This window comes from Brassica napus, chromosome C3 (assembly GCF_020379485.1).
Source record: "Brassica napus cultivar Da-Ae chromosome C3, Da-Ae, whole genome shotgun sequence".
NCBI lineage: Eukaryota > Viridiplantae > Streptophyta > Magnoliopsida > Brassicales > Brassicaceae > Brassica > Brassica napus.
Genome location: NC_063446.1, coordinates 9104264 through 9131686, shown reverse-complemented (window position 1 = coordinate 9131686; position 27423 = coordinate 9104264). Strand labels below are relative to the sequence as shown.

At 35.9% G+C, this 27423-nt stretch overlaps 6 protein-coding genes and 1 pseudogene across 9 annotated transcripts; 3 read left to right on the top strand and 4 right to left on the bottom strand.

Moving 5' to 3' along the window:
• Positions 1 to 471: 471 nt before the first annotated feature.
• LOC106387527 (probable hexosyltransferase MUCI70) lies at positions 472 to 2595 on the bottom strand. The gene is made up of 6 exons (XM_013827397.3): positions 2135 to 2595; positions 1854 to 2050; positions 1582 to 1758; positions 1349 to 1504; positions 963 to 1239; positions 472 to 868 (listed from the first exon to the last, which is right to left on the bottom strand). Exons 1-6 carry the CDS (start codon positions 2463 to 2465, stop codon positions 630 to 632), a joined length of 1377 nt encoding a protein of 458 aa, XP_013682851.1. The 5' UTR covers positions 2466 to 2595; the 3' UTR covers positions 472 to 629.
• A 574-nt stretch (positions 2596 to 3169) lies between these two features.
• On the bottom strand, positions 3170 to 7628 carry LOC106387528 (chaperone protein ClpC1, chloroplastic-like). Of its 2 annotated transcripts, none has more exons than XM_013827398.3 (10): positions 7313 to 7628; positions 6376 to 6958; positions 6121 to 6236; positions 5893 to 6012; positions 5627 to 5812; positions 5306 to 5521; positions 4993 to 5210; positions 4819 to 4894; positions 4649 to 4738; positions 3170 to 4564 (listed from the first exon to the last, which is right to left on the bottom strand). In XM_013827398.3, the coding sequence occupies exons 2-10, from the start codon at positions 6950 to 6952 to the stop codon at positions 3371 to 3373; spliced, it is 2793 nt and encodes a 930-aa protein (XP_013682852.1). In that variant the 5' UTR covers positions 6953 to 6958; positions 7313 to 7628; the 3' UTR covers positions 3170 to 3370. The 2 variants fall into 2 exon arrangements, with proteins under 2 accessions (XP_013682852.1, XP_048608350.1); XM_048752393.1 differs by having other exon boundaries at positions 7248 to 7318.
• A 612-nt stretch (positions 7629 to 8240) lies between these two features.
• Positions 8241 to 9481, top strand: LOC106385293 (protein MHF1 homolog). The gene is made up of 4 exons (XM_013825216.3): positions 8241 to 8484; positions 8574 to 8645; positions 8988 to 9068; positions 9144 to 9481. Exons 1-4 carry the CDS (start codon positions 8376 to 8378, stop codon positions 9296 to 9298), a joined length of 417 nt encoding a protein of 138 aa, XP_013680670.1. The 5' UTR covers positions 8241 to 8375; the 3' UTR covers positions 9299 to 9481.
• A 103-nt stretch (positions 9482 to 9584) lies between these two features.
• Positions 9585 to 11789, bottom strand: LOC106386276 (B3 domain-containing protein REM20). Its single transcript, XM_013826143.3, has 4 exons — positions 11605 to 11789; positions 10975 to 11383; positions 10805 to 10884; positions 9585 to 10706 (listed from the first exon to the last, which is right to left on the bottom strand). Exons 1-4 carry the CDS (start codon positions 11680 to 11682, stop codon positions 10461 to 10463), a joined length of 813 nt encoding a protein of 270 aa, XP_013681597.1. The 5' UTR covers positions 11683 to 11789; the 3' UTR covers positions 9585 to 10460.
• Positions 11790 to 19675: 7886 nt separating this feature from the next.
• On the top strand, positions 19676 to 22946 carry LOC106387530. Of its 3 annotated transcripts, XR_007321219.1 has the most exons (10): positions 19676 to 19956; positions 20032 to 20380; positions 20524 to 20680; positions 20753 to 20797; positions 21118 to 21283; positions 21374 to 21735; positions 21814 to 21996; positions 22085 to 22258; positions 22467 to 22537; positions 22648 to 22946. XR_007321219.1 is itself a non-coding variant. In XM_013827402.3 (9 exons), exons 1-8 carry the CDS (start codon positions 19789 to 19791, stop codon positions 22218 to 22220), a joined length of 1566 nt encoding a protein of 521 aa, XP_013682856.1. In that variant the 5' UTR covers positions 19676 to 19788; the 3' UTR covers positions 22221 to 22258; positions 22648 to 22946. The 3 variants fall into 3 exon arrangements, 2 of the variants coding, with proteins under 2 accessions (XP_013682856.1, XP_048608349.1); XM_013827402.3 differs by lacking the exon at positions 22467 to 22537; XM_048752392.1 differs by lacking the exons at positions 22467 to 22537; positions 22648 to 22946 and having other exon boundaries at positions 22085 to 22448.
• A 1021-nt stretch (positions 22947 to 23967) lies between these two features.
• On the top strand, positions 23968 to 24942 carry LOC106387531. The gene is made up of 4 exons (XM_013827403.3): positions 23968 to 24335; positions 24409 to 24467; positions 24577 to 24694; positions 24766 to 24942. The coding sequence occupies exons 1-4, from the start codon at positions 24100 to 24102 to the stop codon at positions 24842 to 24844; spliced, it is 492 nt and encodes a 163-aa protein (XP_013682857.1). The 5' UTR covers positions 23968 to 24099; the 3' UTR covers positions 24845 to 24942.
• Positions 24887 to 27423, bottom strand: LOC106387532 (annotated as a pseudogene).

Genomic DNA, 27423 nt, shown 5'->3' with positions numbered 1-27423 from the left:
CGTTCAAACATGACACAAAAAAATCATCAGAACTTGACCCTTTTTTCGATAGACATTAATTGTACAAATAATCGAGACTCACATTTCTTGTGATCAGAGGGTAAACCGTTGATTGGAACAGACTTGTAACCAGTGGCTTTCAGAACCATACGGCAAAAAAAAAAAAACTGAACATGTTTTCATTCAATTTTTTTCAATCAGAATCTTCCATTAGAGTGCCTATTACTTGCAGACTTGGAAATTTACTCAAGAGAATATGTACTCTCCCCACTGATCAATATTGACTGATTGCAAAATCAATTATCGTACCTGTGAAAGATTAGTACTCAATTAGAGTGACAAGAGAAAAGACTCTAAATGAGAAGGAGTCTTCAGCCGATCCAGGTTCAAAGAGACTTATTATTATGTTCAATCAAATACTCTCTCCCGAAGGGAGTCTTTACCATCATACGTTGAACAAAGAGTTTCCACTGAAGGAAACATACCACACCAACTTTGAATTGCCGAAATTAAACTGTAGCTCGCTTTCAGTTCTGATAAATACCGGTTCAGTTTCTATGTATCCACTAGACTAGCTAAACACACAAAATGATTATATATAAATTTAAATTGGAGAGTTAGAGAAAACTTTATAGACTAAACTCTAACGGTTTTGCCTTGCGTACATGACCCATGCTGTTGACGAGATCTTTACGTGTACACACAGGGAACATGTTGACGTTCTTCAGAACTCTCAGTCGCCAAAACACGTACGGGAAACTCAACTGATCACGCGACGTGTAGCGTACCACTTCATTGAACCAGAGGCACATGAAAAGGTTCGTCAGTGGTGTGTGCTCCCTCACAATCACAGAGGCTTCAGACAAAGCTGTCAAGTTGAAAACACACACACACATAAAAACACTACTTGTTGTCGTCACAAAACTTCATCCTCACTGAGATCATAAAAAAGAGTTTTTTACCTTTTTTCCCGTTGAATCTTTTATCTTCTGGTAACTTGTCACGCCGGTACTGATTTATCTGTACTTGGACTTCTTCGGGTGTAGCTTTGTGTTTCTTGACGACAGCTTTCGCCTCGTCATAGACACTACCTCGAGCTCCATGCTCTGAAATGGCGAGCACAGAGTTTGTTCTCCAAAGAAGAGCATCCAATACGCCCAGTGGATCCCTTCTAAACTGGGACTTGGAGTCTACCCAAATCGAGTATTTGGCCTCCGGGAAAAGGCGATGAGACAACATCTAACAAACAATATAAATTCATTAAATAAACCCAACATCACTAGTGCGTGAGATACAAGCAGAAACACAGAACAACATGTGTAAGTGAAGCAGATGAGTGGGGGTATACCTTTGGGATTTTTCCATTGAGCCTTTGGTCCATAAAAGGAAGATCCTTAACGACCACAACTCGCCATTTGCCAATGTAACCATTATCACCAATCTTATGACCCTCTGCTTCCTGCGTTGCGAGTGTAACATCATCCCAAAACGCAACGTAACATACCTGGATCCACAACAGCACAAGACCGAAATAAGTTATCAAAAGACTAACACATGGTTCAAAAATGCTCAGTGACGAACCTTTTGAGTTGATGCGTTAGACATTCCAATAGGTTGGTAAAGGTTATCTCCACCACCAAAGGCACACGTGGAGACTACAACTTGACAAGTTTGCATAAACATCTTATCCTCATCCTCAATCCTAAACCCACCATTCTCATTGAAAAACCCACAATGCACTGAAACTGTCTCAGTCACCTGATTGCAACACCAAAAAGGATATTGAGCAATCAACAACTTCAAGAACCATACAGAGGAAAACAAAAAAGTTTGCAGAGTTACCAAGTGATGACCTGAAAACTAGCCTCTCTCTCAGCAAAACTCTGGTTCCCAGTAAATAAATTAAAACGCGTCCCATTCCCACGAACATGAGAGCTTGATGAATCCGTACCGGTTAGGTACACAAGTTTCTTAACCGGAGAGGTTGAATCTTTACGGTCTAAGATATCAAGATGCTCTAGCTCTTCAGGAGGTAGAAGCTTTAAACAACCTTAATAACACACACAAAATCGATCAATAGAGCAGAAGATTCAATTAATATTGAATGATGGTGATGGTGATGGAGAGTGCTTACGTTGCCTAACACCACCGATAACCTTCGTTGTGGGATCCAATCTATTCAAGTTTCCGCTCGAATCTGGAGACTTCTTCAGCTGGTTGTGTTCTGAATTTGCAGATTTCGTTCCGATCCTCGTTGATTCGAAGAGTAGCAAACCGAAGGCGAGGAGGAGAACTAAGAGGATCCAGTATCTAAGGAGAAGCCTGAGCAAGTAGCGTGGAAGCTCTCCGAAGGTGGTTCGGTGACCCGGTTTCTTCCGCTTTCTACGGGTTCGAGTTGAGCGGATCCGGTTTATTTCGTTGGAGTCGTCGTCCGACATTGAGATTGATACGCTGTTGCTCAGCATTGTTTTTTATGCTCAATTGCTTGATGATTGTTTGTAGAGGTGATTGCCCGACGATGAACACGGGGGAGAAGCGTGTTTAGTTTTAGTTTACAACATTGTCTTGCCACTCACAAATAAATAAAATTCTATGTATTTAGACCAGCTCAAGTCCTATGCTCTCCCTAATAGGCCTCCGGATTTGAACTGAACCTGTCTTGCCGAACCAAACCCAAACAAAATTTTCGGTTAGTTTGGTTCAATTCAATAGGTTTATAAAAAAAAAGATTGGTTCATCAATTGGTTAGTTCTCTCTTTTTTTTTTTATAAATTTAACTGAGCTTTAAACTGAATTAACCAAAATTTCGAACAGAATTACTTAAAATTAACCCAAATAATTTAAAGATAACCTTTGGTTAGTTTCAGTGAGATTTAAAAAACTAACTATCCGGATACCAAACCAATTTTTTTCAATTGAATTTAGCGAAATTTTAACCGAACCGGGTTTGGGTCCCTTACACACAACACAACATGCATCCTCCACTAGATACAAACGGAGAAAAGTCAAGAAGCAGAGGAAGCTCTATGATGAAGACTGAAGAGGTTTTCTATGCAAAACACCAAGGTTTAATAGGGGGAGGGGTGTTTAAGAGCATCAAACCGTTGATAGGCTTAACACACTCATACCAATCCAACGTCTTAATTCTAAACCCATTAATAAACACACATTGGCACCAAAGCAAGTCCTTAAAAAAGCATTGAGAAAGAAGCTACACAATGTCATCTATACATTACATTGGTTACATATATATATATAATGTATATTACGAAACCCCCTACAAGTATCTCATTGAGACTCTTCTCTTGCCATAATTCGTTCAAGGGGGAAAAGCAAAAGAAGAGAGAAGAAACACACTTCCCCTTTTATTTCAAGCAACGGGGAGAGAATCTTCCTGCTCCTCCAAGGATGTTGTGGGAGTGCCACTTCCACCATTTAGCACAGTCACTTTACCTTCCGAGTCAACGTCCACAATCACCGAGTCTCCTTCCTTGATCTCTCTCGCTAGCATCTTTTCCGCCATGCTATCCTCTAAAAGTCTCATGATGGCTCTCCTCAATGGTCTCGCTCCATAGCTCGGGTTATAACCTTCGTCCACTACTCTCTCTCTGAACCTCTCTGTCACTTGAAGCTCAATCTCCTTCTTCTTCAGCCTCTCAAACACCTCCTGTAGCAGTATGTCCGCAATTTCTTTCACTTCCAGCTTCGTTAGCTGTCTGAACACAATCATCTCGTCAAGCCTGTTTAGGAACTCCGGTCTGAAGTACTGTTTCAGCTCCTCGGTCACAAGGCTCTTGATTCTGTTGTAGCTGCTGTCTTTCTCGTCGTAGTCCAAGTCGAAACCAATACGTCTTCCTCCTTTCTCGATCACACTGCTGCCGACGTTTGATGTCATGATGAGAAGCGTGTTTTTGAAGTCCACTGTTCTTCCTTTGCTGTCTGTTAGTCTACCATCTTCGAGGATCTGAAGCATCATGTTGAAAACATCTGGGTGGGCTTTCTCTATCTCGTCGAACAGAACGACTGTGTAAGGGCGACGTCTAACTGCTTCCGTTAGCTGACCTCCTTCAGTGTAACCGACGTATCCAGGAGGCGAACCTATGAGTTTCGAGACTGTGTGCCTCTCCATGAACTCACTCATATCTAGACGAATCATGGCTTCTTCAGATCCAAAGTAGTAAGCTGCCAAAGCTTTGGCAAGCTCTGATTTCCCGACACCAGTAGGACCAGAGAATATGAAACTGGCTATTGGACGGTTAGGGTTTTTGAGTCCAACACGTGCACGGCGAATGGCTCGGCTTATGGCTTTGACAGCTTCGTCTTGGCCTACGACACGTTTGTGGAGGGTTTCTTCCATCTTGAGGAGACGATCAGACTCATCGGTTGATACCTTCTCTACGGGGATACCAGTCCATGAAGACACAATGTGTTGGATGTCTGACTCTGTCACCATAGGACCTTCCTCACCAGTCTCACTCTCTGCTTTGCTCATCTCCTTGCCTTTCGCTTGGATAGCAGACACCTCAGCTCTGAGCTCAATTTCTCTATCCCGAAGTGTCCCAGCCTGAAATGAAATTACATCTCATAAAGCTTCTGATGAGATGTAAAACAATTATGAAAGGAATAAATACAAACGGTATGTGTGTACCTTCTCAAAGTCCTGGCCACGGACAGCTTCATTCTTCTCCTTTGTTATCTGCCTAAGTTCCTTCTCAAGCTCCCTAGCTTCCTCAGGGACCTACATAACCGAGCAAGTCAAATAATTAAGAAAAATGAAAATGGTAACTAAAAGGCGCCTGGCATGTGATTGACCCACACCTGTGCATGGCGAAGTCGAACCCGAGAACCAGCTTCATCGATCAAGTCAATTGCCTTGTCAGGTAGGAAACGATCACTGTAATAAAATCACAGTCAGATGTAACGCTTGCGACACCATCAACAGAAAGTCTAAAACTGAAGCTATTTTAACTATTAATCTGAGAGATCAGCTACCTGATATACTGGTATGACAACTGTGCAGCTGCTACTAAAGACTCGTCAGTGTAACGAAGCTTATGATGAATTTCATATCGCTCTCGCAGACCCTTTAGGATCTGAATAGTTTCATCCACAGTAGGCTCAGGTACTTTCACTGGCTGGAATCTTCTTTCCAATGCAGGGTCTTTCTCAATGTGCTTCCTGTATTCGTCTAATGTTGTCGCTCCAATGCACTGCCGTGATTTATAACAGAATGGTTAATACTGATAATTAATTACAAAGAAGTGCAGAGCGTTGTCATGTAAATCGGATCAAACAGAATGATTACCTGCAATTCACCTCTAGCGAGAGCGGGTTTTAAAATGTTAGCTGCGTCAATTGCACCTTCTGCTGCTCCTGCTCCAATCAAAGTATGCACTTCATCGATAAACAAGATGATCTCGTCACTCTGTTTAATTTCCTCCATAAGCTTTTTCAATCTCTCTTCAAACTCTCCACGATATTTTGTTCCAGCAACCAGAAGACCCATGTCAAGTGTTATAACCTGAAGTTACACAAAATGAGAAAACACCATAACGATCAGATTACTCAAACTGCTAAGTGGCAAACTTTTCAACGAGACTAAGAAACAGGCAGGAATTGTCCTTACCTTCTTCCCTTCAATTGTTTCAGGAACATCTCCACTGGCAATACGCTGCGCTAGTCCTTCGGCAATAGCTGTCTTACCAACACCAGGTTCTCCAATAAGACATGGGTTGTTCTTGGTTCTCCTACCAAGAATTTGCACGACACGTTCTATTTGTGGCTGCCTACCAACAACCGGGTCCAATTTACCCTGAAGTGAAACAAAATATTTGGGAAATGTCAAATTATATCATCTCTGCAACAGACAGTTATGGTACGACAAATAAGTACCTCCTCAGCCAGCTTCGTCAAGTTTGTCCCGTACTCTTCAAGAGTTGGCATCTTATTGCTGCCGCTTCCTCCTCCAACATTAGCAGTGACCTCATTGTTCTCACCCACCATGCGTATCACCTAGCCATCCAATTCAATTAAGTTATTGATGCTTTGAAGTTTTGAACTATCACTTCAAACATATATCAAAATGAAAATATGATTTTACCAAAGAGATGACTACTTTACCTGAGTGCGAATGTTACTAGGATCTGCACCTAGATTCTCAAGGACTCGAGCAGCAACACCTTCACCTTCACGTAGCAACCCAAGAAGAAGGTGCTCGGAACCGATGTAATTGTGACCTGATAATTCACACAAGAAGATGTTAACACAAGGAAAAGGTAGACTAGAAAGCAAAATGGAAAAAAAATGAGTAGACAAACAGCTAACAGCAGGGGCAAAAGATTAAAGCAAAAGACTTGCTATAAAGAAAGTACTTACCGAGTTGGCGAGCTTCTTCCAGTGAGAGTTCAAGAACACGCTTTGCACGAGGAGTAAACGGGATCTCAACAGCAACAAACCCACTGCCCCTTCCAATAATCTTCTCAACCTCCACACGTGCATCCTTAAGGTTAATCCCCATGGACTTCAAAACCTTAGCAGCGATTCCAGTACCCTCACCAATAAGCCCTAGAAGAATCTGTTCGGTCCCCACAAAATTGTGGCCTAGTCTCCTAGCTTCCTCCTGAGCAAGCATAATAACCTTGATAGCCTTCTCAGTAAACCTCTCAAACATCGCTTTGACCACACCCCGGCTACCTTTCCCCTTGGGTACATTCATCGCATGCCGCACTTTACCACCGAAACTCTGACGGGATCTCCCTAGAGTGTCTAAGGCATTGTTCCCACGCAACCCCAAGAACCCTTGCATTCTTGAGGAACCAGAGACTCGTAGCTGAGTGCACATCATTTTCACCGATCTTTTTGAGTTGCCAGATCCACGAGAGGGAGCGTTCCTCTGGGAACATGCCAGAGACAGTGGAGTAGATTGAGACATCACCCTTGTGGCCATAGCCATAACTTCCTAAATCAATCAAGATAAAGAAGTTAGTATAAAGAAACCATGACTCAACAGCTATACTCATAGATCATTTATCAAATGAATCTCAAAACTACAAAAGATCCAATTCAGATACTATCAAATTAAAGAGTAATGAATAGATAAGTGAAGCTTGGATTCGAGTAACTAGAATCATCTACGAAGCAACTTTACACACAGCTTAGCTCAGAAAATCGAATTTTACTTAGCTCAAATCAATACTCAAAACCCTAGGTTTGACAATTACGAAGCCGTAAGCTTAAAGAATAATCACCACCGACGACTAAGATTCTTTCTGAGAGGATCTAATACACGAATTTTAAGTAAAATTCCCCTCACCGGAATCGAACGCAGGATCAAAGGTCGACGAAGACGATAAGATGAAGAAGAGAGAGAAATGGAGAAACAGATGGACGTGCTTTAATCTTCACCCCTATCTTATCTCTCTCCTTCGATTCTTCTTTTTCTTTATACAACTGAAAAAATATCAGGAGCTAAACCGACTTTCTTACCGGTTCGGTTTTGGTTATCTACCGACCGGTTTTTAATCGACTCGCAAACGGACGGAGAAACTTACTATTTTGGAACAATCTAATGAAATTTCTGTATATAATTTTATAACGCGAATACAAAATACATGATTCAAATGTGAAATTACATAGTCGGTACAGAGCTTAACCAATGTTTTGAACAGCAAAAAGAGAATTTCGCTACATGAAACTCACCACCGTCCGATTCAAAGAGTCTAAGATCGTGACACGTGACGTTAAACTGAGTGGTTATCAGAAATGACTATTGTACCCTGTCAATATCGGTGTCTTCTTAATGCATCTGGACAAAGGACTCAATTGTCCAGTTACGTTTTATGTTAGAGCTTGCGTGTACGACATCAATTTTTCTCGTTTTGAAAAACAAAATTTATTCCTTTTCCATTTATGTACTTGTGTTCTTTCGTCCACTTATTTTCGTAGAAGTCGAGAGCGTGACATGGATTATATCCAACCTCATGTTTATATAGGGAAATATCCTCAGTATATAGACCTATAATGACACATGGATAATAAAATAAATATATCAAATAAAAGCCTATACTCTTTTTTTTTTTAACAACAACATAAAAACCTATACTCAGTTTTTAAGATAAAAGTTAAAAAAAGAGAGGCAAGGTGAGCACTCCCATAATCGGCAGGAAGGGAAGAATCAAAAATTCCTTAAACGGTATTATGGGCTCTTATTGTAAGTGGTCTCTTGTTGGGCCACCCATCCTCTAAATAAAACACTCCGTTTTCGTACTGTTTCTTGTCAGATTAAACGGTGCGTTTTGGTATCTTGTATTCCCGCGTAAAAATCTCCCCCCTTTGTTATCGGAAGGCGAAAACCTAGGAGGACATTGCTAAACGCCATGGACGTAAGCGATCTCCAGGAAGACCTAATGGTTGAAGAAGACTCCATGGACGATCTCATCAGAGACCGATTCAGACTCTCCGCTATCTCTATCGCCGAAGTTGAGGGTTAGATTCTCTCCGCTCATTTCAATCGATTTTGGGGATTTTCGATTGATGAATCAATTTTGAGTTTTTTTTTTTTTTGGTTTGAGCAGCGAAGAAAAGTGGAATGGAGATAGCAGGACCTGTTGTAGCATGCGTGGCCGATCTAGCCTTCAAATATGCAGGTTTGATCTTTCTCAACAGCCCTAAGCTTTTCATTTCTAATCTTAATCATAGCTTCAGGGGAATACAGATTGGTCATTGAGTAGTGGTGAAGAAGGGGTTCTCTTTAGATTAGCTTGATTTAAAAGCGCTTTAGGGGAATACATTGCTTGTGGGTTCTCTTCCTAGGAAGTAAACAAGAGCAAATAGAAAAGCAAAATAAACGAATCTTGAGCAGGGTGTTGTGTGGTGGATGCTTGTATGCTAAGACTCTTGTAGAACATTAGAGGAAAAGGAATCGTATTTCTGAGCCTCTACAACAGTTTTAGTCTTAAAGTTTCTTACTTATTTGTTGTGACAAACAGAGAATGTTGCAAAGGACCTTGAACTCTTTGCTCATCATGCTGGACGCAAAGTTGTGAATATGGACGATGTTGTTCTCTCCGGTACTCACTGTTCCTCTCTCTCTCTCTCTCACATGCTCTTCATGTTCGTTCTCACTCTCGTATATATATTTGCAGCGCACAGAAACGATAACTTGGCTGCGTCCTTGAGGTCATTGTGCAACGAGCTAAAGGCAAAGGAGCCACAATCTGAGAGGAAACGCAAGAAAGTGTCTACCAAGAAAGATGACAAAGCCAGTAGTAGCAATGCCGGTCGCACAACCGATCTCTAAATCTCCAGTGCATACGTTCTTAGATTCAAAGCTTGGTGAAAGAAGCTCTTAAATGTCCTGCAAGTTTTTCTGCAATTTTATACTACAAGACTTTTTCATTAACTCTCTTACTTCAAAATCATAATACGTATTGTATTAGGCTACGTATATTTCGAGAGTCTATGCATATATCTCTCTTGTGAATATGTTTTCTACTTTTCTGCATTTTACATCGTTAAAACTTCTCAATTATAACCCATTAACTTTTTCTAGAGCTGTAGATAGAATCTACAAGAAACGTTACTCCTTCTAGGAAAGACTATCCATCTCCATCACCTAACAAGATTCTTAAACCCTCTGTTCGTACAAGTGATAGTAGTCTCTCCAAGTCAACGACCAACACTGTTGTTGTGAAGCAAAAAACTGGGGCCAACAACCAAAAAACTGCTGCAGTCTAGCTGTGTCAGTTTGGGTTTTTTTCATTTTTATGTCGCATGTTTATTTCGAAAATAAGCTGTTGAGTATGAACTTGACAAGAAACCGGCAGATAATGTAAAAGAGCAACTATCTCTTTTGGTTTAATGTCTGCATAGAGACAATAGAGACATCAGTAATCCAGCTCCAGAAGAAGATCATGACATAGTATTCGATCAATGTGGAAGATTGCAGAGAGAACATTATTGTGTGTATGGAACATGAGACCATCCATGTCTGAAGTGATAGAAGGAGATTCAGGGCAATGAGGATCACGAATGAGCATTGCACTGCTTCCTTTTTATTGCAGCCAACATTAGAATGTTCTCAGTGGTACTACTGATGTCTGTGAGATATGTGAGGATATTATTTATTAATCTAATGCTTTTAGTCTTCTATCAAAATATAAATCACTATATACAACTCCACTTTTGCTTCACTGTCTCTGTGTTATGTCAAGCTTGTTGGATTCTTTTGTCACTTTGGAAACATACTTCAAAAGTCATAGATGAATTACATAATAAGAATTCAAAATACAACATGAAAGCATTAGGTTCACACGGTTCCTTGGGGATAAAGAAAGTACTACTAAGGTTAAACCTGATAAGAAAACTACAACAAACCTAAAACAAACAAAAGCCATAGATCTCATGATAGTGATGATGAGTGATGGATGAAGGGTGTGGTGATGATGATGATGATGAGTGATTCAACGTCCACGTGTGATTGTGATCTTGATTGAGTGAACTTTCTTCCTGATATGAAGCATCTCGCAGTGGACAACATCAAACTCTTTAAGCCTGTTCCTTCTACAAATCCTGTCCCATCCTTTGAAGCAAATCCTATCGTCAGACCATTTCCCTTTAGCCCCATACATGATCCCTTCTCCATCAATGTACTTGATGCGGTCACAAAACGTAAGTCTATGTTCTTTCACCACAATTGCAGGAATCAACTTGAATAACACACAAAACCAACAAAACATGTATAAGCCAACCATATTAAGAGAAGGGATAAAGACAGCAAACAAATCTTTTAATCTTTTATTATTACCAGCTCATAAATCCTGTTCTTGAGGGTGGTAGTAAAGCATGGATTAGACTCAACCTCCAAACTCGAAAACCCTGCAGCAACTGAGACAAAAAAGGACATGCTTCAGCAACAAGTTTGTGTGTTAGTTAGTTAGTTAGTAAGTAAGTAAGTACTACAAAGAACTATCTCACCTTCAGCATTAGATACTGTCTCATCACTGTCAACAGGGCACAGACCCTGGCTGACTTCATCATCTTCGCCAGCATCGAATGAAGGATCATCATCACCTTCTTCTTCTTCTTCTTCGTCAGAGTTAGCATCAGAGAGATTGACTGTCTCCACGACAGCTCTCATCTCTTTACAACCAGAACGACCAAAGACACTGACTTCAAAAGTGTGGGAACCGTCGTATACAAAGGTCAAGAACTCTCCGTCCTTGAGCTCATGGTCCTCTGCAAACTTGGACCACCCTGAAGTGAAATACGCACAGTCACGTATTTTCTTGAAGCTCACAGTCCAAACACCACCTCCAATGCCTTGGAGCTTAGCTGTTTGTGGCAGTGGGTCTTGAAGATGCTCACTGAAAGACATCGGAATCGCCTGATAATCATCACCAAACACACAGAAGCATAAAACATAGCAGAAACTCATTGTAACTAAAATCAATAAGATTTAGACGTATGAAGAGAAACAAAGGAACAAATTCAGAATCTTCACCCTAAGCAACTAAAGATTCTTTGCTTCTATACCATAACTCTCCCCACTAATACTTTCTACTTATTACAAAAAAAAAAACAGAAAGAGAAGAGGAGATGATGTACCATGGATTCAGAAGCAGTTTCTGAGAGGAAGACCTTGAAGAAACGGGGAAGATCAACTTCTTCTTCACTTTCAGACATGGTGAGAGAGGCCTGTTGTAAGAGAGATTCTCTAGAAATGGGTTCTGGAGAGAGAGAGAGAGTATGTTTGAAAGAGAAATGAGTCAAGAAGACAAGAACAGTGGAACTTATAGGCCAAGTCGAGTCAAAGGAAGCTTGGGAAGAAAACAGAGTTGTACATCTAAACGATCATGTTATTTACAGTTTAACCCCATATAATGTTATAAATTACAGTTTAACCGGACAGAAGCTGGTTATGAATTCACGTTCGTACACTGACAAAGGAAAACTTATTATCTGATCACACTCTTTTCATCTATACACGTTGTCCTATTGACACAGAAAATGCATGTCTGAGACTCTGAGCAACTTAGAAAAAGGTTAGACTAAAGAAAAGATAAATTTGTAAACAACAGGAAAGTGCTTGGACTTGGTTGGCTGAGGTGGGATTCTTGGCTGGCCCATAACAACTCTAGATGTTGATTTATTTGCGAATTAACTGGGAAGCACAGCAGCTTTTCTCAATGTGGGACTAACCCGCAGGTTTTTTTTTCTTGTTTGGTTTTGTTAATATCTAGTGATGTCCTGCTCCTTGGTGTTGTTGGCTTGGAAATGGTTGTACCGCCTCTTATATCAACAGGCTGTAAATAAATGATCAAATGTCACTAACCACTGGAAACCTAGAAGAAACCCCATTATTCTCAAGTTGTTGTCAGATCACGTAGTTAATATCCACCTGACCTGAAAGAGTGAATATGAACATGATATACACATGTCTTGTTGCCTTCCCTAGTCCTCAGAGGCAAGGACGTCTACACTTCTTGTAGTTGAAATTCCAAACAAGTAGGCGAAAAATGGTTAGCAAAACTAAACATACCCTAACTATTTCTGCTGCAATTGTGTACAATCTAGTGTAAACACCTTGAAACAGTACTTCCAATGTCTGAAACACAGTAACACTCTTCACAAAGTAGGATGGAAAACTTGGCAACTACGGTTAGCTCACACTAGATAAGTAGATACTAGCTCTCCAAAAATTAAGTATTTCATATTTGCGAAGGCCATAAGGGTGGAGAAAAGCACAGCTGAAGAAGGCCATAAGTATTTCAAAAAGCAAAAACAACCGAAAAATCAGAAATATATTGCAAAGATGAAATCTGTCATAGGTCAGCATTGAATCTCTCTAGAAACTAGAGTGAGAGAATAGAGAAAGTTAGAGACAATCACTTAAAAATTCATTTAATTCATTAATTAGTTAGAAATATACTTAAAAATAAATTATGCTAAGAGGTACTCCTTTCTTTCAAAAATATGTAATGTTTTAAATTTTCACACTTTATCAAGATAATATATAAAATTTGTCATTTTTATAGTTAATTATTTTCCATAACTTTTAACCAATATATTTTAATAAACATAATTATATTTTTGAAGTTTAAATGTTATCATTAATCAATGCATTGAAAATATAATAAATATATTTTCTTGAAAAGATTTTTTTTTAAAACTTGGATCTTTTCAGAATGGAAAAAAGTATTAATTTGACATTAATTGGAAGAGATATACCCATAAGTCATAACCCATGAAAGTATTTCATTATTTACCTTTTAGAAAGAAAAAAAACTAAATTCTGTTATACATAAATCTTTTTGGAACGGGAAAACATATCTCTTATATATTAAAGGAGAAACATTGTATTAAATGCATTACATTAAAATAGACATGTGACAGCCTCACAATGATTTGATAATAAATATGCTAACGCATTCACACTATATTCATAAATGTGTTCACACTATGTACTTTGTGCATCTTCTAATATGAAACTCACATGCATGGTTTTAATAAAACTCTGGATTTTTTTGATTCGAATCAAAAGAGATAACGAATCAAAAGCCTAATTCGATCCTTTATCCGTTTTGATTCGATTCATTACCCGTTGAATCAAAAAAATCTGGATATCCATAACTTTACGAAGCAAATAAAATATTAAAATACAATATCCAAAAACAAGCAAATCACAAATACCAATATTTTTAGGAACGAATATCTAATTCGATATGTTATATGCATATATATATTTATATATGTAAAGAATTATATATATATATATATTATAGTTTATATAAGTCTTACAACATTTTTATGAACTAGATTTATTATATTAGGCACTAGAATTTAAAAAGTTATATAATGTTTTATTTTGTAATAAAATGTTATTATTAAATTTTTCAATTATTTTAAAATTTTTAATTTATTTACGGATCAAATCGGATGTTCTTTAAAATTCTAAAAAAAATCGGATATCCGAGTCATTGAATATCCAGGTGGCTAAAGATCGAATCGACACGAATGCCTCCAAATACTCAGATATTCGATCTGTGTCCACCCCTATTTAAGGATACAATTTTATTTTCTTTATATGAAAAAAATTCACTAATGTCAAGGCCTTTTTATTTTTAATTAATTTTAATTTTATATTTTATGTATTATTTTTTAAAAAATTTCATTAATATTAATTAATAATATCCCCTATATATTAATCATGGAACATTACAACATGTTTTGATAGCCACGTGTCATCACCATAATGATTTTCAGAATCGTTAGAAAAATAAGTTGGTCCATAAAATTATATATTATATTTTTCATTAAAATAACTACAAATTGATTATATACACACAAAAGAATATTCTTTCTTTCCTTAAATAAAAGCCACATAATTATTTAATATGAATAACATATATATGATAATTAATGATTATGAATTTATACATATTTGATAACAATTTTTGTATCTTTTTTTAATTTTATATTATTAAAAGAAATTAAACAATCATACTAAACATTTAATATAAAAATTTTAGATTTTTTCTTATATGTTATATTTAGAATTTTAAAACGACCATATTACAAAAAATGGTAAAAGTCCCACATTGAAATTTTGTAATCAATGGTTTAACTTTTTTTATTCAAGTAAAATAAAAATGATTATAAAGTCTCATTAAAAGATATTCATATTATATATATATGTATATATGTATATATATTAATATCATTTAAATTAAATTATATACTATATAAATATATAAATTTATTAATTTCAAAATTTGCAGTGAAAATTCATTGAGATTTTAATATTTTAATTTTGAAATTTGTATTGGAACAATTCACATTAAAGTTTTGTGATTAACGGTTTAAATTTTTATTATAGGAAATATACAAATGTTACTAAAATCATATGAGTAGAAAGTGTCAATAATAAATATATATTAAAATATACTATATATATTTATGTCAATATCACTAACGTTTAATTATATACCATATAAAATAAATAAAATAATTATTTTGATTTATTTACTAAAAACATGATTGTAAATTAACAAAATGTTTTGGTTTTGATCCTGGCAATCCCAAAAATACAATTTTTAAATAATTTAGTTTTGATATTTATTTCAAAAAAACTTTTAATGAAATATCATGAAAAGATTCCAATCACCTTCTTTTGAGTTTGTTCGAAGAATGAGAGATTTGATCATTCGTCTAATATATGTTTCTCCATAACTCACCCAATACATCTATTATAATTTTTCCGAACAGAACTTATGATCTTAGTACGTTGGGGTTTGATTATAATCTGAACCGAACTATGATTCGAAGATATCCAAAATTAGTGTAATATGTTAATGTTTTTTATATGTCAAAGTAATTTAGATATTTTATATTATTTAAATATTTTTATAGTTTGTTTTATTTATTTTTTAAATATCTTTTAATTAATTTATATAGTTTTAATAGTTTTAATTAGATTTACGAATAATTTAAATATTTTGACATTTTTGTCAATTTTGGAGGTTTAAAAAATATATTTTAGGACAATTTCGGATATTGGTTGTAATTCGATCTAGACCGAATCCGGAAGAAACTGAACCGAATCTGATAATTAGTAAAATCCGAACTTAAGATTCATAATACCAAAAATTTAAAAATCCAAACCAGTTGAACCAAAATCGACGGAACTCATAACTCTTAGGTATCTTTATATATAAAGAACAGTTTTCTCTATCCTGGTGAAGACACCTAAGATGCCATGTCACAAAATCAGGTTCTGTGAGTGTGACACGTGTCATAGGAAACAAAACACATCATTTTATTAAAACAGGTTTGATGAGCTTCGATCTGATCACTGTCTGTTTACGTTTTGCGCTGTAGAAATTAGATGTTTTGCGGCCCGAGCATATGGAATCATGCGTAACCCTAATTGTAATGAAATGAGGAGATGGAGATAATGTTAGAAACGCAACGTTTCTGATTTTATAATTTCATCGCTCTCTCCTCTCCGTCGTAGCGATTCAAAGGTTTCTATCGATTTATTCATCTTCTTCCTGCCAATCCAGAGATCAATCGGTTATAGATTCATTCCTATTAAATTCCTTCTTAATCCATAGGCAGTGGAGGTTCAACTATAAAAAGGTTAGCATCCATACACTATGAATCATCCTATCAATCTACTTATTTACTGAGAAATGGCTCTCGAGTTTTCCTTTCAGTTTCTCTGGATCAATCATTATAGTCCCCATAAAATCTCTCACAATGGCCGACTCATCAATTTGGCTAGCCGAGTTGAAATCTGGGCATTGCTGCAACACCGAAGTCTGAATGTTGAGGCTCCTCCTTGACGAGAAGGTAATTTCAGTGGACATTAACTGTTTTTAGTGTTTTTAGGAGAAAGAATGCAAACTTCTGGGTTGTTGATCTTTTGGCCACCGCCTCAACACCTTCAGATAGATTTTTTAGGAAGGCTCATTGTACTCTATTAGTGGGTTTGACGTTCCATGTAGCAATGTTAACTTCAAGCTGTCGGACTCCAATCTCTCCAAACGTTTCAGTGATCAAACTGTCTTGCTGAGATAACCGAACCGGCCAATCCAATACCCATGTAGCTGTTCAGGTTCGGCAGTTAACATCAGCTACTTGCTTTAGCAAACGTCAATACTCATCTTCCTGGGTACTCTCTCGGCCTCTGCTTCTAAAACATATATTCTGTTTTTTTTTGTGCATCAAATACCGTAATGAACAATAGGTACTTGCTGATGCTGTCACTGCCAATTATTGTTTGGCAGACATTTTCGGTGAATTGACTGAGATCAGAAGCACACTGAATGAAGACTTACAGAGCAAAGTACGTGTGATAGCGACTATTAAAATTCAGAGGTTAGTCTCGCTGTCCTAGGAAAACATTTCTTCATTGGATTCCTCTAAGGAACACTAGAACGACCCAGCCCCCATAAGAATATATGTTGGTCTCCTCTGAAACGTAACTTCCAGAGAACTTGGCAAGTCATATGCCTTTCTCATATGCTAATTACCCATCTCCTCTCTCTCTTATTTTGTCTCTTTCAAAGATTCAGACTTCACTGAAATTAATGATCAATATTTGTTTTTGTATATGATGTTTTTGTGTATAGTGATTGCGGGAATGGAGAGATATGCGTTTAAAGGAGTTCCATCAAACTAAGTAACATATCTAACAAATGTAGTGAAGATGAGTAATTCATGAGCAGCCATACAGTAAATTCTTGGGCTGGGTTCCGTTTCTATGTTGCCTCTCTTCTTTGTTGCCTCTCTTCTATGTTGCCTGCTGATGTGTATAGTGATAGATTCGTCACTATCCTTTTTCTTATTCTGTATACTTTGTGGTACGAGTCTTTTACATTGAACTATATACATATTTGTGTCATATAAGCAATTTTTTTAAGTTAATGTTGAAACTCTCTTTTATGTCAAATTATGTTTATCCAATGAGATTAGGCTATTTGGCCATCTTACGATCGTTTATCATTTTTACTTTTAGCATTGTTTATCATTTTTACTTTTAGCATTACTCTTTTATGTCAAATTATGTTTATCCAATGAGATTTGGCTATTTGGCCATCTTATGATCGATTATCGTTTTTATTTTTAGCATTATGCTGCAAAATTACTAATCAGTCATGCGAAGTTTAATTAATCGTAACAAGAATGAATTCAATATTATTTTTAATTAAAAAGGATGGTCAAGAATTTTTTTTTTTTTTGAGACATGACTTAGGATGGTCGAGAATATTGAATCACATAAGATATATAATCAGACACTTTCAAATAAAATATTAAGTGTTTGCTTCAAAGGTGAGATGTGGGAACGAAAGTGAAAACAATGAATAAAGTAAAAACATGATCTAGACATATTAAATAGCTTATCTTGGTTGCTTATATCGTTTAAAACCACAATACGAAATTTGTTATAGTTTGGTGATAACTTTTTTAACCAACAGCCAATGTTGAGATAAAAATACGATTATGATCATTCTTCAAAATTGATATATATATATAAACGGTGCATTTACATCAAAATAGACTTTGGACGAAGTGGAACACAAATTTGAAAAGACAAATTATCAAACACCTATGAAAATAAGATAAATAATATTTAGATACTGGATCCCATTAATAGCGTTATAAATGCATAAATTTTGTTGTAAGAACTCAGTCTGTAATTGTTGGTGACGTAGTTATAAGTTTTTTTTATATAGAAAATATTACAATTTTTAAACAGTTGATTTAAGAAAATAAAAGCATAGAAATATATAGGGTTGTAAATTTAAGGGGTAGAGTCCATTCAAGTTCCGATTGATAACGACTTTCGTTTTATGCTTTGGTTTTAAATTTGTGGTTGTAGATATTTTAGCTTTAAAACCAGCAACTATTACATTATAAAGTTTAAAAACCTGCTTGGTATCAAAGGTTTTAAAAGCTCTGACTGTTATAAATATATATTTATGATTCATTCCAAAAATGTATTACCTACTTTTTTCTATCTACTTTTTTTATTTATGCAAGTCTATAGAATATGTGGAATAGTTTTAAACGATAAATCAGTTAAAATTTATCAACAAATATATTTTATTTATTTATTATAGAAATAATAATTTAATCATTCGTAAATGTTTTAGTTACCATAGACAATAAGTTTTAGGCTTTAACAAATTAATTTCAATAATAGTAGGTTATGATTTTTTCCTCATGTTAAAAATCTAACTAATTAATAATTAATAATAATTAATTTATCAATCATCATTTTTATTTTTTTGTTTTCTTGGTCAAAAATAGACAAAAGACAAAAAAAAAAAATTAGTTACCCACTTCTTTTAAAAAAAATAAAGAAAAAAGCTTTAAAATCTTTAAAAATGACTGTAGAACAAGGTGAACAAAAAAAAACAGTTTCTTCTAAAAATGAGCTTTTAAGGCTTTATATATTTCTAAAATCTCAAATAATTTATTGGTAAATTATTGGATTTCATGGCTTTACGTAACCATAAAGTCTCAAAAGTCTCATTACCAATTGAACCCTAAATTACTCAGAGACTAACTGGAAACAACATTATAAATAGTTTTAACTGATTTGAAATATATCTACAATTCAACCATTTAAACACCATAACTAAAATTTGGTTAATTTTTTTTCATTCTATCTTGCACCTTATATATAGTTTCCAATAAAAACAAAATTTGAATATTAAAATTTTTGAATTGCGTAAGACAAAAGCGATGAATAATCTAAAATTAGTTTATATTTGTCTATAGATACTTATATTTTTATAATATATTATAAAATTTATATATTTAAATAAATATGTTAAATATATAATTAAAATTTAAATTTAAACAAAAAACCCGGGCGTAGCCCGGGCCGACCCTAGTATGATATATTTAAGAGACCAACATTTGTTTTTATCATTTTATATCGATAAAGATTGTAGTGATACAAAATATTAAAAACGAACAAATATTAGTATAAAAACTCATTCCGCGCATATGCGCGGATTATCATCTAGTATTTTTCGGAATGGAAAAAATATTAATTTGACATTAATTGGGAGATGGATATATTTATGAAAGTATTTGCCATTGAGTCTAAAAATAGCCTATTATTTCATTATTTACCTTTTTAAGAAAAGGACTAAATTCTGTTTCTATAAACCAATGAAAGAAGGGGAAACCTCTCTATCTTGCTGAAACCAAGACAAAGCGAATCGGACGATCAGAGATCCCCTTTTGTCGTTTTTAAAGCTTAAAGAATCCGAAATGAGCGAGCTTCAGAAACCCAAATCCAAAAGAGAAGAAGAGGAAGAAGAAGCTAATAATAACGTCGGTTGCAGAGAAGAGCAGGAACAAGCCCTCGTCGCTTTAGTAGAGCACCGTTCAGCTGAGATAGATCGTCTCAAGCATCACATATCTAACTACCAAACCAAGGTACTTCCCATTTCTTAACTTTCCTTTCTGGGAAATGATTTGAATTTGATTTTTTTTTTGGGGGCCCTTTCTCAGCTTATTGAAGCACAGAGAAGTTTGAGAGATTCAAAAGCCAAGTTATCTAACCTTCGTGGCCATGATGAATCTGCAAGAAACGTTACTCCTTCTAGGAAAGACTCTTATCCATCTCCGTCACCTAGCAAGATTCTTAAACCCTCTGTTCCTACAAGTAGTATCTCCAAGTCCAAGACCAACACTGTTGTTGTGAAGCAAAAGCCTGAGACTTCTTCTTCTCGTGACGGTTTCTCCAACTCCAAGACCAAAACTGTTGTTGTGAAACAAAAGCCTGAGACTTCTTCTTCTCGTGACTGTCCTAATCTTAAAGCTAGCAGAGATCGGGATAAAGGGACGAAAAGGAAGTTCGGTAAGTTGTTTTTAACATTCTATGTTCGTCTTTTTGTTATGTTGTTAGCTTAACTAGAAAGGACTTGTGACCCACCCCTGGGACGAAACTAATATTAAATGTTGTGGTTTCCCGAACCTCCTGGTCTGAATATTTTATTGCAGAGCACAAGGAGCATAAAGAGTTGATTAGGTTTATAGCTAGAAACTCTTCACCTACTACAATCAAGTGTCATTCTAGTAACCAAATCTCCAGTCAGCATAAGAGGAAGTTAAGAAGCTTGATTCTCTGTCCTGTAAATGAGCAGCTTTTTGCAACTAGGTACTCAAAGACCCATTAGTCTGCTATTATAGACTCTGGAATCTGATATCTTTTCTTTATGTATCATTTAAGTTCTCTGGATGGCATGGTCAGCTTATGGCAACTGCAACCTGGAAGGTTTGTTTTTTCATTCTCTTGTCTGAGTAGATTGTATTGGAAGGCACTTGCTCTATTGATATTGGTTTGGCACTAACTTAGGAATATGTGCAAGCTTATGGTGCTTGATAAAAATGATGCTGTAGCTACTTTCTTTAGGTTGAGTATCTTTTTGTTGTATATATTGTTAGTATACTTAGTAAACAGAACAGAACGAGTGGAACATCTATGCTAATGCATTATAGATTCAAGTTTCATGGTTAAGGCCTAACTAGCTTATAGAAAATCTTGTCTCTCCTATGTAGTTAACATACCCTTGTGATCTCTTTTTTTCCTTGCAGGTTGTCTGCATCATTGCTTAGTACAACAGACTGTTTATCTCAAAAACAAAGAAGATGGGGAGAAGATATGGCATGGCACCCATCCGGGCACGCCCTTTTCTCTGTATACACTGCAGACGATGGTGATTCCCAGATATCCATCCTAAATCTGAACAAGACACGCGGGGTAACAAACACCAACGCGCACACACACAAAAAGACTTGAGTAAAAGTCACTAAAACTAAGTATTTTGTTTTTTGTTTTTGTTGGGTAAAGGTTACTTTCCTGGAGAATAAACCACACGTGAAAGGGATAATCAACAGCATAAAGTTCATGCCATGGGAAAACACATGCTTTGTAACGGGAGGAAGCGATCACGCTGTCGTTCTATGGAACGAGAGTGATGAAGAAAACAAATGGACGTCGAAAACTCTACACAGGAATCTACATTCAGCTGCTGTGATGGGAGTCGATGGGATGAGGAACAAGAACGTCGTTTTGTCGGTTGGAGCAGACAAGAGAATATACGGGTTCGATGTTCAGGTTGGTAGAGCAGACTACAAGCATCAGATAGATTATAAATGCATGAGCGTTCTCTCCAATCCTTGTGACTTCAATCTCTTTATGGTTCAATCCGGGTAAAGAAGAAACTGACTGATTTTAAATATATATTTTTATTTTTACATTGTGAGTTCATTAATGTGGAATCTTGACAGGGAACCGGAGAAACAGCTTCGACTGTTTGATATCAGATTAAGGAGAACCGAACTCCATTCATTTGGTTGGAAGCAAGACAGCAGTGAATCACAATCAGCTTTGATAAACCAGTCTTGGTCTCCTGATGGTTTACACATCACCTCTGGTTCAGCTGACCCGGTTATCCATGTTTTTGACATCAGGTAACTCTCTTTCAGCATCAAATGGATTAGTATCGGATTGTGATTTTAAAAGAGTATTGTTATCTCGCTTGGCTTTGTGTGGTATAAGGTACAATGCTCGTAAACCGACGCAGTCAATAAAAGCTCATCAGAAGAGAGTGTTTAAAGCGGAATGGCATTACTCTCAGCCACTTCTTATCTCCATATCTTCTGATCTCAACATTGGTCTGCACAAGATCTCATGACCACTCTCATATGTCTCTCTGTTTCTAAGGATCGTAAGGTTAATGTTGGCTTAGTCATCATTCCAAAATTCATATAGATTTACAAACCAATTCTTATTTTATAGGCATCAACATCATTTCCATGGGAACTGAATCGAAAGCTTGTCTTGAATCTCCCTATTAGTTTCAGTTTTATAAACCTTTACTGCTAGGTTCTGCCTCTAGTAATAGTGATTTCACTTTTTTTTTTTCTGATGTTGAAACAAGTTCTTGGGAATCATGAAAAGCTTCATCAAATTCCAAATGTGTTCTTTCAAGTACATGGTTACATCTTTAAGGTCGGATACGGAACATACCCATCTCTTGTTGCCACATCTCATATAGAGATAAAGACTGTTAGAAGAGTTGATTCAGGAAATCAAGTATCAAGTTTTTGTGCCTGACACAGATTTTAGTGTTGATGGATGTGTCTGAAGAAGAGAAAGAGTAGAAATTGAATTACCACAGCGTGAAGCTTGCGTTGGCGTATGGGATCTTGAAGAGTAGTCATCATGGATCAGAAGTTAGAGATTCAGAAGAATATATAAGTATGTTTAGTGATTGCCAAAGCTGGATCAACTCAGTGTCCAACTTGTTGAATAGAGTGATTATAATGTGGGATCGGATACGGTTTCGTAGGTGTAAATGGTTAAAAGAAAGAACAATGCTTTACAAACCAGCGACCTAAAGATCATCTGTTGAGAACAACTACAGTCTTCCGCTCTACCAACTGAGCTAAGGTCGGCTTGTTATATCACGTCTAGTTTATTCATATAAATCATCTTCTTGATAACATGCACTTCGCGCTATTAGAGCATCTTTATCCGTAGAAACTCTATAGTGTTTTTTAATGAATATTTAAATATATAAATGTACTCTGTGGAGTTAAGAAATCTAGTTAAGAAATTGTTCGATTTTGTGTCTTCAATGGTAGTTTCTTAATGACTTATTCTTGGGTTCACCCCTTAGGTTCACCAACCAATAGGATTGTGTTATTTCATATTTGATATATTTAAAAAAAAATATATATTGTCAAATTATATTATGTTTATAAAATTAAAAGGTAAAAAAAATAAATAAAAAATAGTAGTAATTACAAAAAAAAATATTTTTAACGTCGTCAGCAAAACATTAAACCCTAAATCCTAATCCCTAAACCCTAAATCTTAAACCCTAAACCCTTGGATAAACCCTAAACTCTAGGATAACTCCTAAACTCTAAATCAAAATCACTAAAGACTAAAACACTCAAGGGTTTAAGGTTTAGGATTTAGGATTTAGGATTTAGGGTTTAGGCTGTTAGTGTTTTTTTATTTAGAGTTTAGAATTTATCCAAGGGTTTAGGGTTTACCCAAGGGTTTAGGGTTTAAGGATTAGGATTTAGTGTTTTGCTGACAATGTTAAAAATATTATTTTTTAATTATTTTTTCTGTAACTACTATTTTTTTATTTTAAAAACATAATATAACTTGACAATATTTTATTTTCTTTTTTAAAAGATATCAAATTTAAAATAATGAAATTCTATTAGATAGTGAACCTAGAGATTCACCATAGAGAATGAACCCAATAATAAATCTTTCTTAACTAAGGATTCTTAACATTTTTTATGTTACATAAAATTTATTTATAAAATAAAACATATTAAAAGATTACATTTTCGACATAGAATTTAAAATAAAAACGAAACTTTACTAAACTTTGTGACGTGGCGAATGATAAATGGGCTTGTGAGGAGCACACACACTCTTCCACATCCTCTAGCTCTTTCTATACTCTTCCTTCCTCTCATCATAACATTTATCTTCTCTTTCTCTCTTCTCCACTGATCCCCACCAACCACACTTATTACTTTTTCTCAATGACGACGATGTACGTTACTCCGGCGACGCTTTACGCCGGAAAACCGTCAGCAGTCTTCTCTCCGGTTACTTCAAACCTCCAGAGATCATCATCTTTCTTGCCGTATTACTCGTTGAGGATACTCGACAAAAACAACAAGACGAAGTCTCTTTCGAAATCTTCATTATCCTCCTCTGCTCCAAGATTCTCTATGCGTGTCTCCTCCAAGCAAGCCTATATCTGCCGTGACTGCGGGTCTCTCTTTCAATCCCTCTCTCTCTCTCTCTAACATTTAAAAGTTCATTTATCATCTATTGATTCTTCACAGGTATATATACAATGACAGAACTCCATTCGATAAGTTGCCTGACAATTACTTCTGTCCAGGTATGATGATTAATAAGATTGTTTTGTCAAAGAAGTTGTTGCTTTGGCCAGTTTTTTTCTAGGGGCTGTGTCTGGTTTTCAATGGTGTTATAATGTGGGTTGTTTGCAGTGTGTGCTGCTCCTAAACGGCGGTTTAGACCGTACATGCCTGATGTGAGCAAGAACGTCAACGACAAGGATGTGAGAAAGGCTAGAAAAGCTGAGCTCCAACGTGACGAAGCCATTGGGTAAGACAAAACTCTGTTATGGTTTTCTTCTCATAACCTTTTTTTTTTTATCTTATGGCAATCTCATGCAGGAAGGCTTTGCCTATAGCAATTGCTGTTGGGGTTCTAGCTTTAGCAGCTCTTTACTTGTATGTCAACAATACCGCATGAGTGGCTACATTATTTGTTTCGTTTTTGTATTAACAAGTCATCTCTGCGTTGTTAGACATTATAAATGTTAAAGTAAAATGTTGAGCTTTCTAACGGTATTCAATGTTGTTGAGATGAAATTAAAAGACAAAGTGTGAGAGACAGTGAGAAAGAGAATGGCTACTAGTCTTGCAAGATGAGTGATCCTTGTATTGGTCTATCGATTGAAGATTGATAAAGTATGTTCAAGGAAGACAAGTTTTCGTTGATGCTTGAACTCGTACGGGCCTTCCTTTGGTCCCCAAACCTGTAGTACCAGACTTTCATTTTCTTTAATAATAGCTAAGAAATTAGATAAGAGCTGGGTGATGTGATGAACCTGATTTCGATTCTCGTCAAAGCCACGATCCCAGAGATGTATCTCACTGTTTTTCAAGACAGCAAGATCTGAAGTACAATAGCTAGCCCCATTCTGCAATCCAAGAATGAAACTTCAAGCGCGGAAGAAGAATAATTTACAAGCTAGAGATAGTGGCTCTTTTGCTTAAAAAGAGAAGCAATATACCCATGAATTTGGAAATCCACCAGGTGAAGTTGAGCCTTGGTACAAGCAACGACAACTGAGGTGTATAGTTGTCAAATGCTCTCCAATGTCCTATTTAGTTTCAGATACATTATAAATAACCATCGATCTCTATTTAGGAAAACACATTCATACAAGACAGGAGTGTACATAGATGGGATCAATCAATGTAGTGTTTTCAACAACCTGTTCGAGAGAGATACAAGACTTGTGAACCATCAACCATCTCAGCAGCATTCTGCCAAAAAAAAAACACTAATTCAAACTCAGATTCCAACAAACAAGTATTCTTCTATAAAGCATCAATCACGAAACCTAATGTTGAAGTAGTTCTCAGGATCCCTTGAAGCTTGCTCCCTCGTAAACCTCAAAATCCAATCAACAGTTATTAGAATCAGTGAAACGTTTAAGTGTAGTAGTAGAAGTTTAACTTAGCATCCCCGTATCAGAAGCATACAGGCTGCTACACAGTACGACCTTTACCAAATGGGCGCTATTCTTGAAAATCATTTCCTGTCTGAGCATTGACCTGTGTACATTTCACAAACATCAAAGATCCAAAACTTCAAACAATGTACATATAATGCAAGTGTGTGGTGGTTATAATCCAAATCGTGTTACAGTCTTTCTAATTTTATCTTTATATAATATTTGATTCATTATCTCCCAATGCATATACTTTATTTGATGATAGAACAAAAAGCATGCTTGATAATAATATACAGTACAAACCTCAAAAATGACCTTGAGGAGTATCTGATATGACACACTCACCAACGATACAAGGCTCTCTTTGTGTAAGAAACTTTGGCTAAGAAGTTGAATGAATGTTTTGTTGAGTTTAAAAAAAAAAAGAAAAAAGAAAAGCAAAAACAATACCTCGCCACAGCAGATTTTCTGTCTGCTGGATATTTTTTTAGAATAAAATCTACTTCTTCTTTACTTTCTCTTATTTATTGAGAAATCACCAGATTTCCCTTTTATTTTTGTATAGTTTAATTTAACCCAAAGTATATTCCACAATGACAAAACGGTGGAGTAATCGTCATCTTCAGTATTCTAAAATTGATAATGAAAATATAATCACACCTTTGCCACTGCCGAATTCAGATAGGAAAAATACATATAACTTGCGCTAGAAAGGAAAACGATTTATTTTTATGCCTAAATATCCAATGTCTTCTCTTCAATTTACATTATTATATAAGAAAAAAATTATTATATAATCCAAACTGAATTTTCTGCAAAATTTATTTTGTTCCAAGTTTACATAACGGATCATAACTTCGCATACTAACATTTTGTATGTTAGATGCAATTAAAGAGTTTAAAGCCTAGAAGACTTAGCCTAAACGCCACATATTGCCCTAAGGTCGGGCCACATATTAGTTGCAATTAAAGGGTTCCTGCTTTCAATCAAACGTTGCTAAACCGTAAAGAAGAGGAACAAACAAATCACACAACCTACCAATGTCTGGTAAACACCAATATAATGTCTATCTTACTTATCATAAAGTTCCAACACAACATTCAAATTATTAAAGAAAAACATTTAACCATAAACGATAACTCCTTTACATAAAAGAGAGATAACTAAAAAGCCTTAATTATACTCGTATTCGAGTTCGTATTCGTATTCGTTTGCGACTGCGACTGCGACTGCGGCTGCGGCTGGGGCTGCGACATCAACTTCATCACCACCACCTCCACCTCCACCTCCACCATCACCGGAAACCTCTACAAGGCATAAATATTTTTTTTTAAAACAGCACAACTAAAAATCTAGAACTTCAATATGTTAAATATTAAAACATTATACTTATTTTATAAATCTGATTCTAAGTTTTAAACGTAGATATATCAAGGATATATACCGTAAACTAACCTTTCTTGTATACTTTAGCAAAAATAGAATCAGTTACGTTATAATCAAGAAATAGGTCTTCGATCTACCTACAACTTGATAACAATATATAGCCACAACTCAATGATATAGCTCGGTTACATTACGTGCCAT

Coding starts and splice junctions, on each gene's coding strand:
- LOC106387527 (XM_013827397.3), bottom strand. CDS start 2,465: ATGCTGAGCAACAGCGTATCAATCTCAATGTCGGACGACGACTCCAAC. Junction 2,051..2,134: donor TATCGGTGGTGTTAGGCAAC/GTAAGCACTCTC, acceptor TGTGTTATTAAG/GTTGTTTAAAGCTTCTACCT. Junction 869..962: donor AAGATTCAACGGGAAAAAAG/GTAAAAAACTCT, acceptor TCAACTTGACAG/CTTTGTCTGAAGCCTCTGTG.
- LOC106387528 (XM_013827398.3), bottom strand. CDS start 6,952: ATGGCTATGGCCACAAGGGTGATGTCTCAATCTACTCCACTGTCTCTG. Junction 6,013..6,120: donor CTAGTAACATTCGCACTCAG/GTAAAGTAGTCA, acceptor TTGGATGGCTAG/GTGATACGCATGGTGGGTGA. Junction 5,522..5,626: donor AAACAATTGAAGGGAAGAAG/GTAAGGACAATT, acceptor GTGTAACTTCAG/GTTATAACACTTGACATGGG.
- LOC106385293 (XM_013825216.3), top strand. CDS start 8,376: ATGGACGTAAGCGATCTCCAGGAAGACCTAATGGTTGAAGAAGACTCC. Junction 8,485..8,573: donor CTCTATCGCCGAAGTTGAGG/GTTAGATTCTCT, acceptor TGGTTTGAGCAG/CGAAGAAAAGTGGAATGGAG. Junction 9,069..9,143: donor GGACGATGTTGTTCTCTCCG/GTACTCACTGTT, acceptor ATATATTTGCAG/CGCACAGAAACGATAACTTG.
- LOC106386276 (XM_013826143.3), bottom strand. CDS start 11,682: ATGTCTGAAAGTGAAGAAGAAGTTGATCTTCCCCGTTTCTTCAAGGTC. Junction 11,384..11,604: donor AAACTGCTTCTGAATCCATG/GTACATCATCTC, acceptor GATGATTATCAG/GCGATTCCGATGTCTTTCAG. Junction 10,707..10,804: donor AGAACAGGATTTATGAGCTG/GTAATAATAAAA, acceptor GTGTTATTCAAG/TTGATTCCTGCAATTGTGGT.
- LOC106387530 (XM_013827402.3), top strand. CDS start 19,789: ATGAGCGAGCTTCAGAAACCCAAATCCAAAAGAGAAGAAGAGGAAGAA. Junction 20,381..20,523: donor AGGGACGAAAAGGAAGTTCG/GTAAGTTGTTTT, acceptor ATTTTATTGCAG/AGCACAAGGAGCATAAAGAG. Junction 21,284..21,373: donor ATCTGAACAAGACACGCGGG/GTAACAAACACC, acceptor TGTTGGGTAAAG/GTTACTTTCCTGGAGAATAA.
- LOC106387531 (XM_013827403.3), top strand. CDS start 24,100: ATGACGACGATGTACGTTACTCCGGCGACGCTTTACGCCGGAAAACCG. Junction 24,336..24,408: donor TATATCTGCCGTGACTGCGG/GTCTCTCTTTCA, acceptor GATTCTTCACAG/GTATATATACAATGACAGAA. Junction 24,695..24,765: donor CAACGTGACGAAGCCATTGG/GTAAGACAAAAC, acceptor AATCTCATGCAG/GAAGGCTTTGCCTATAGCAA.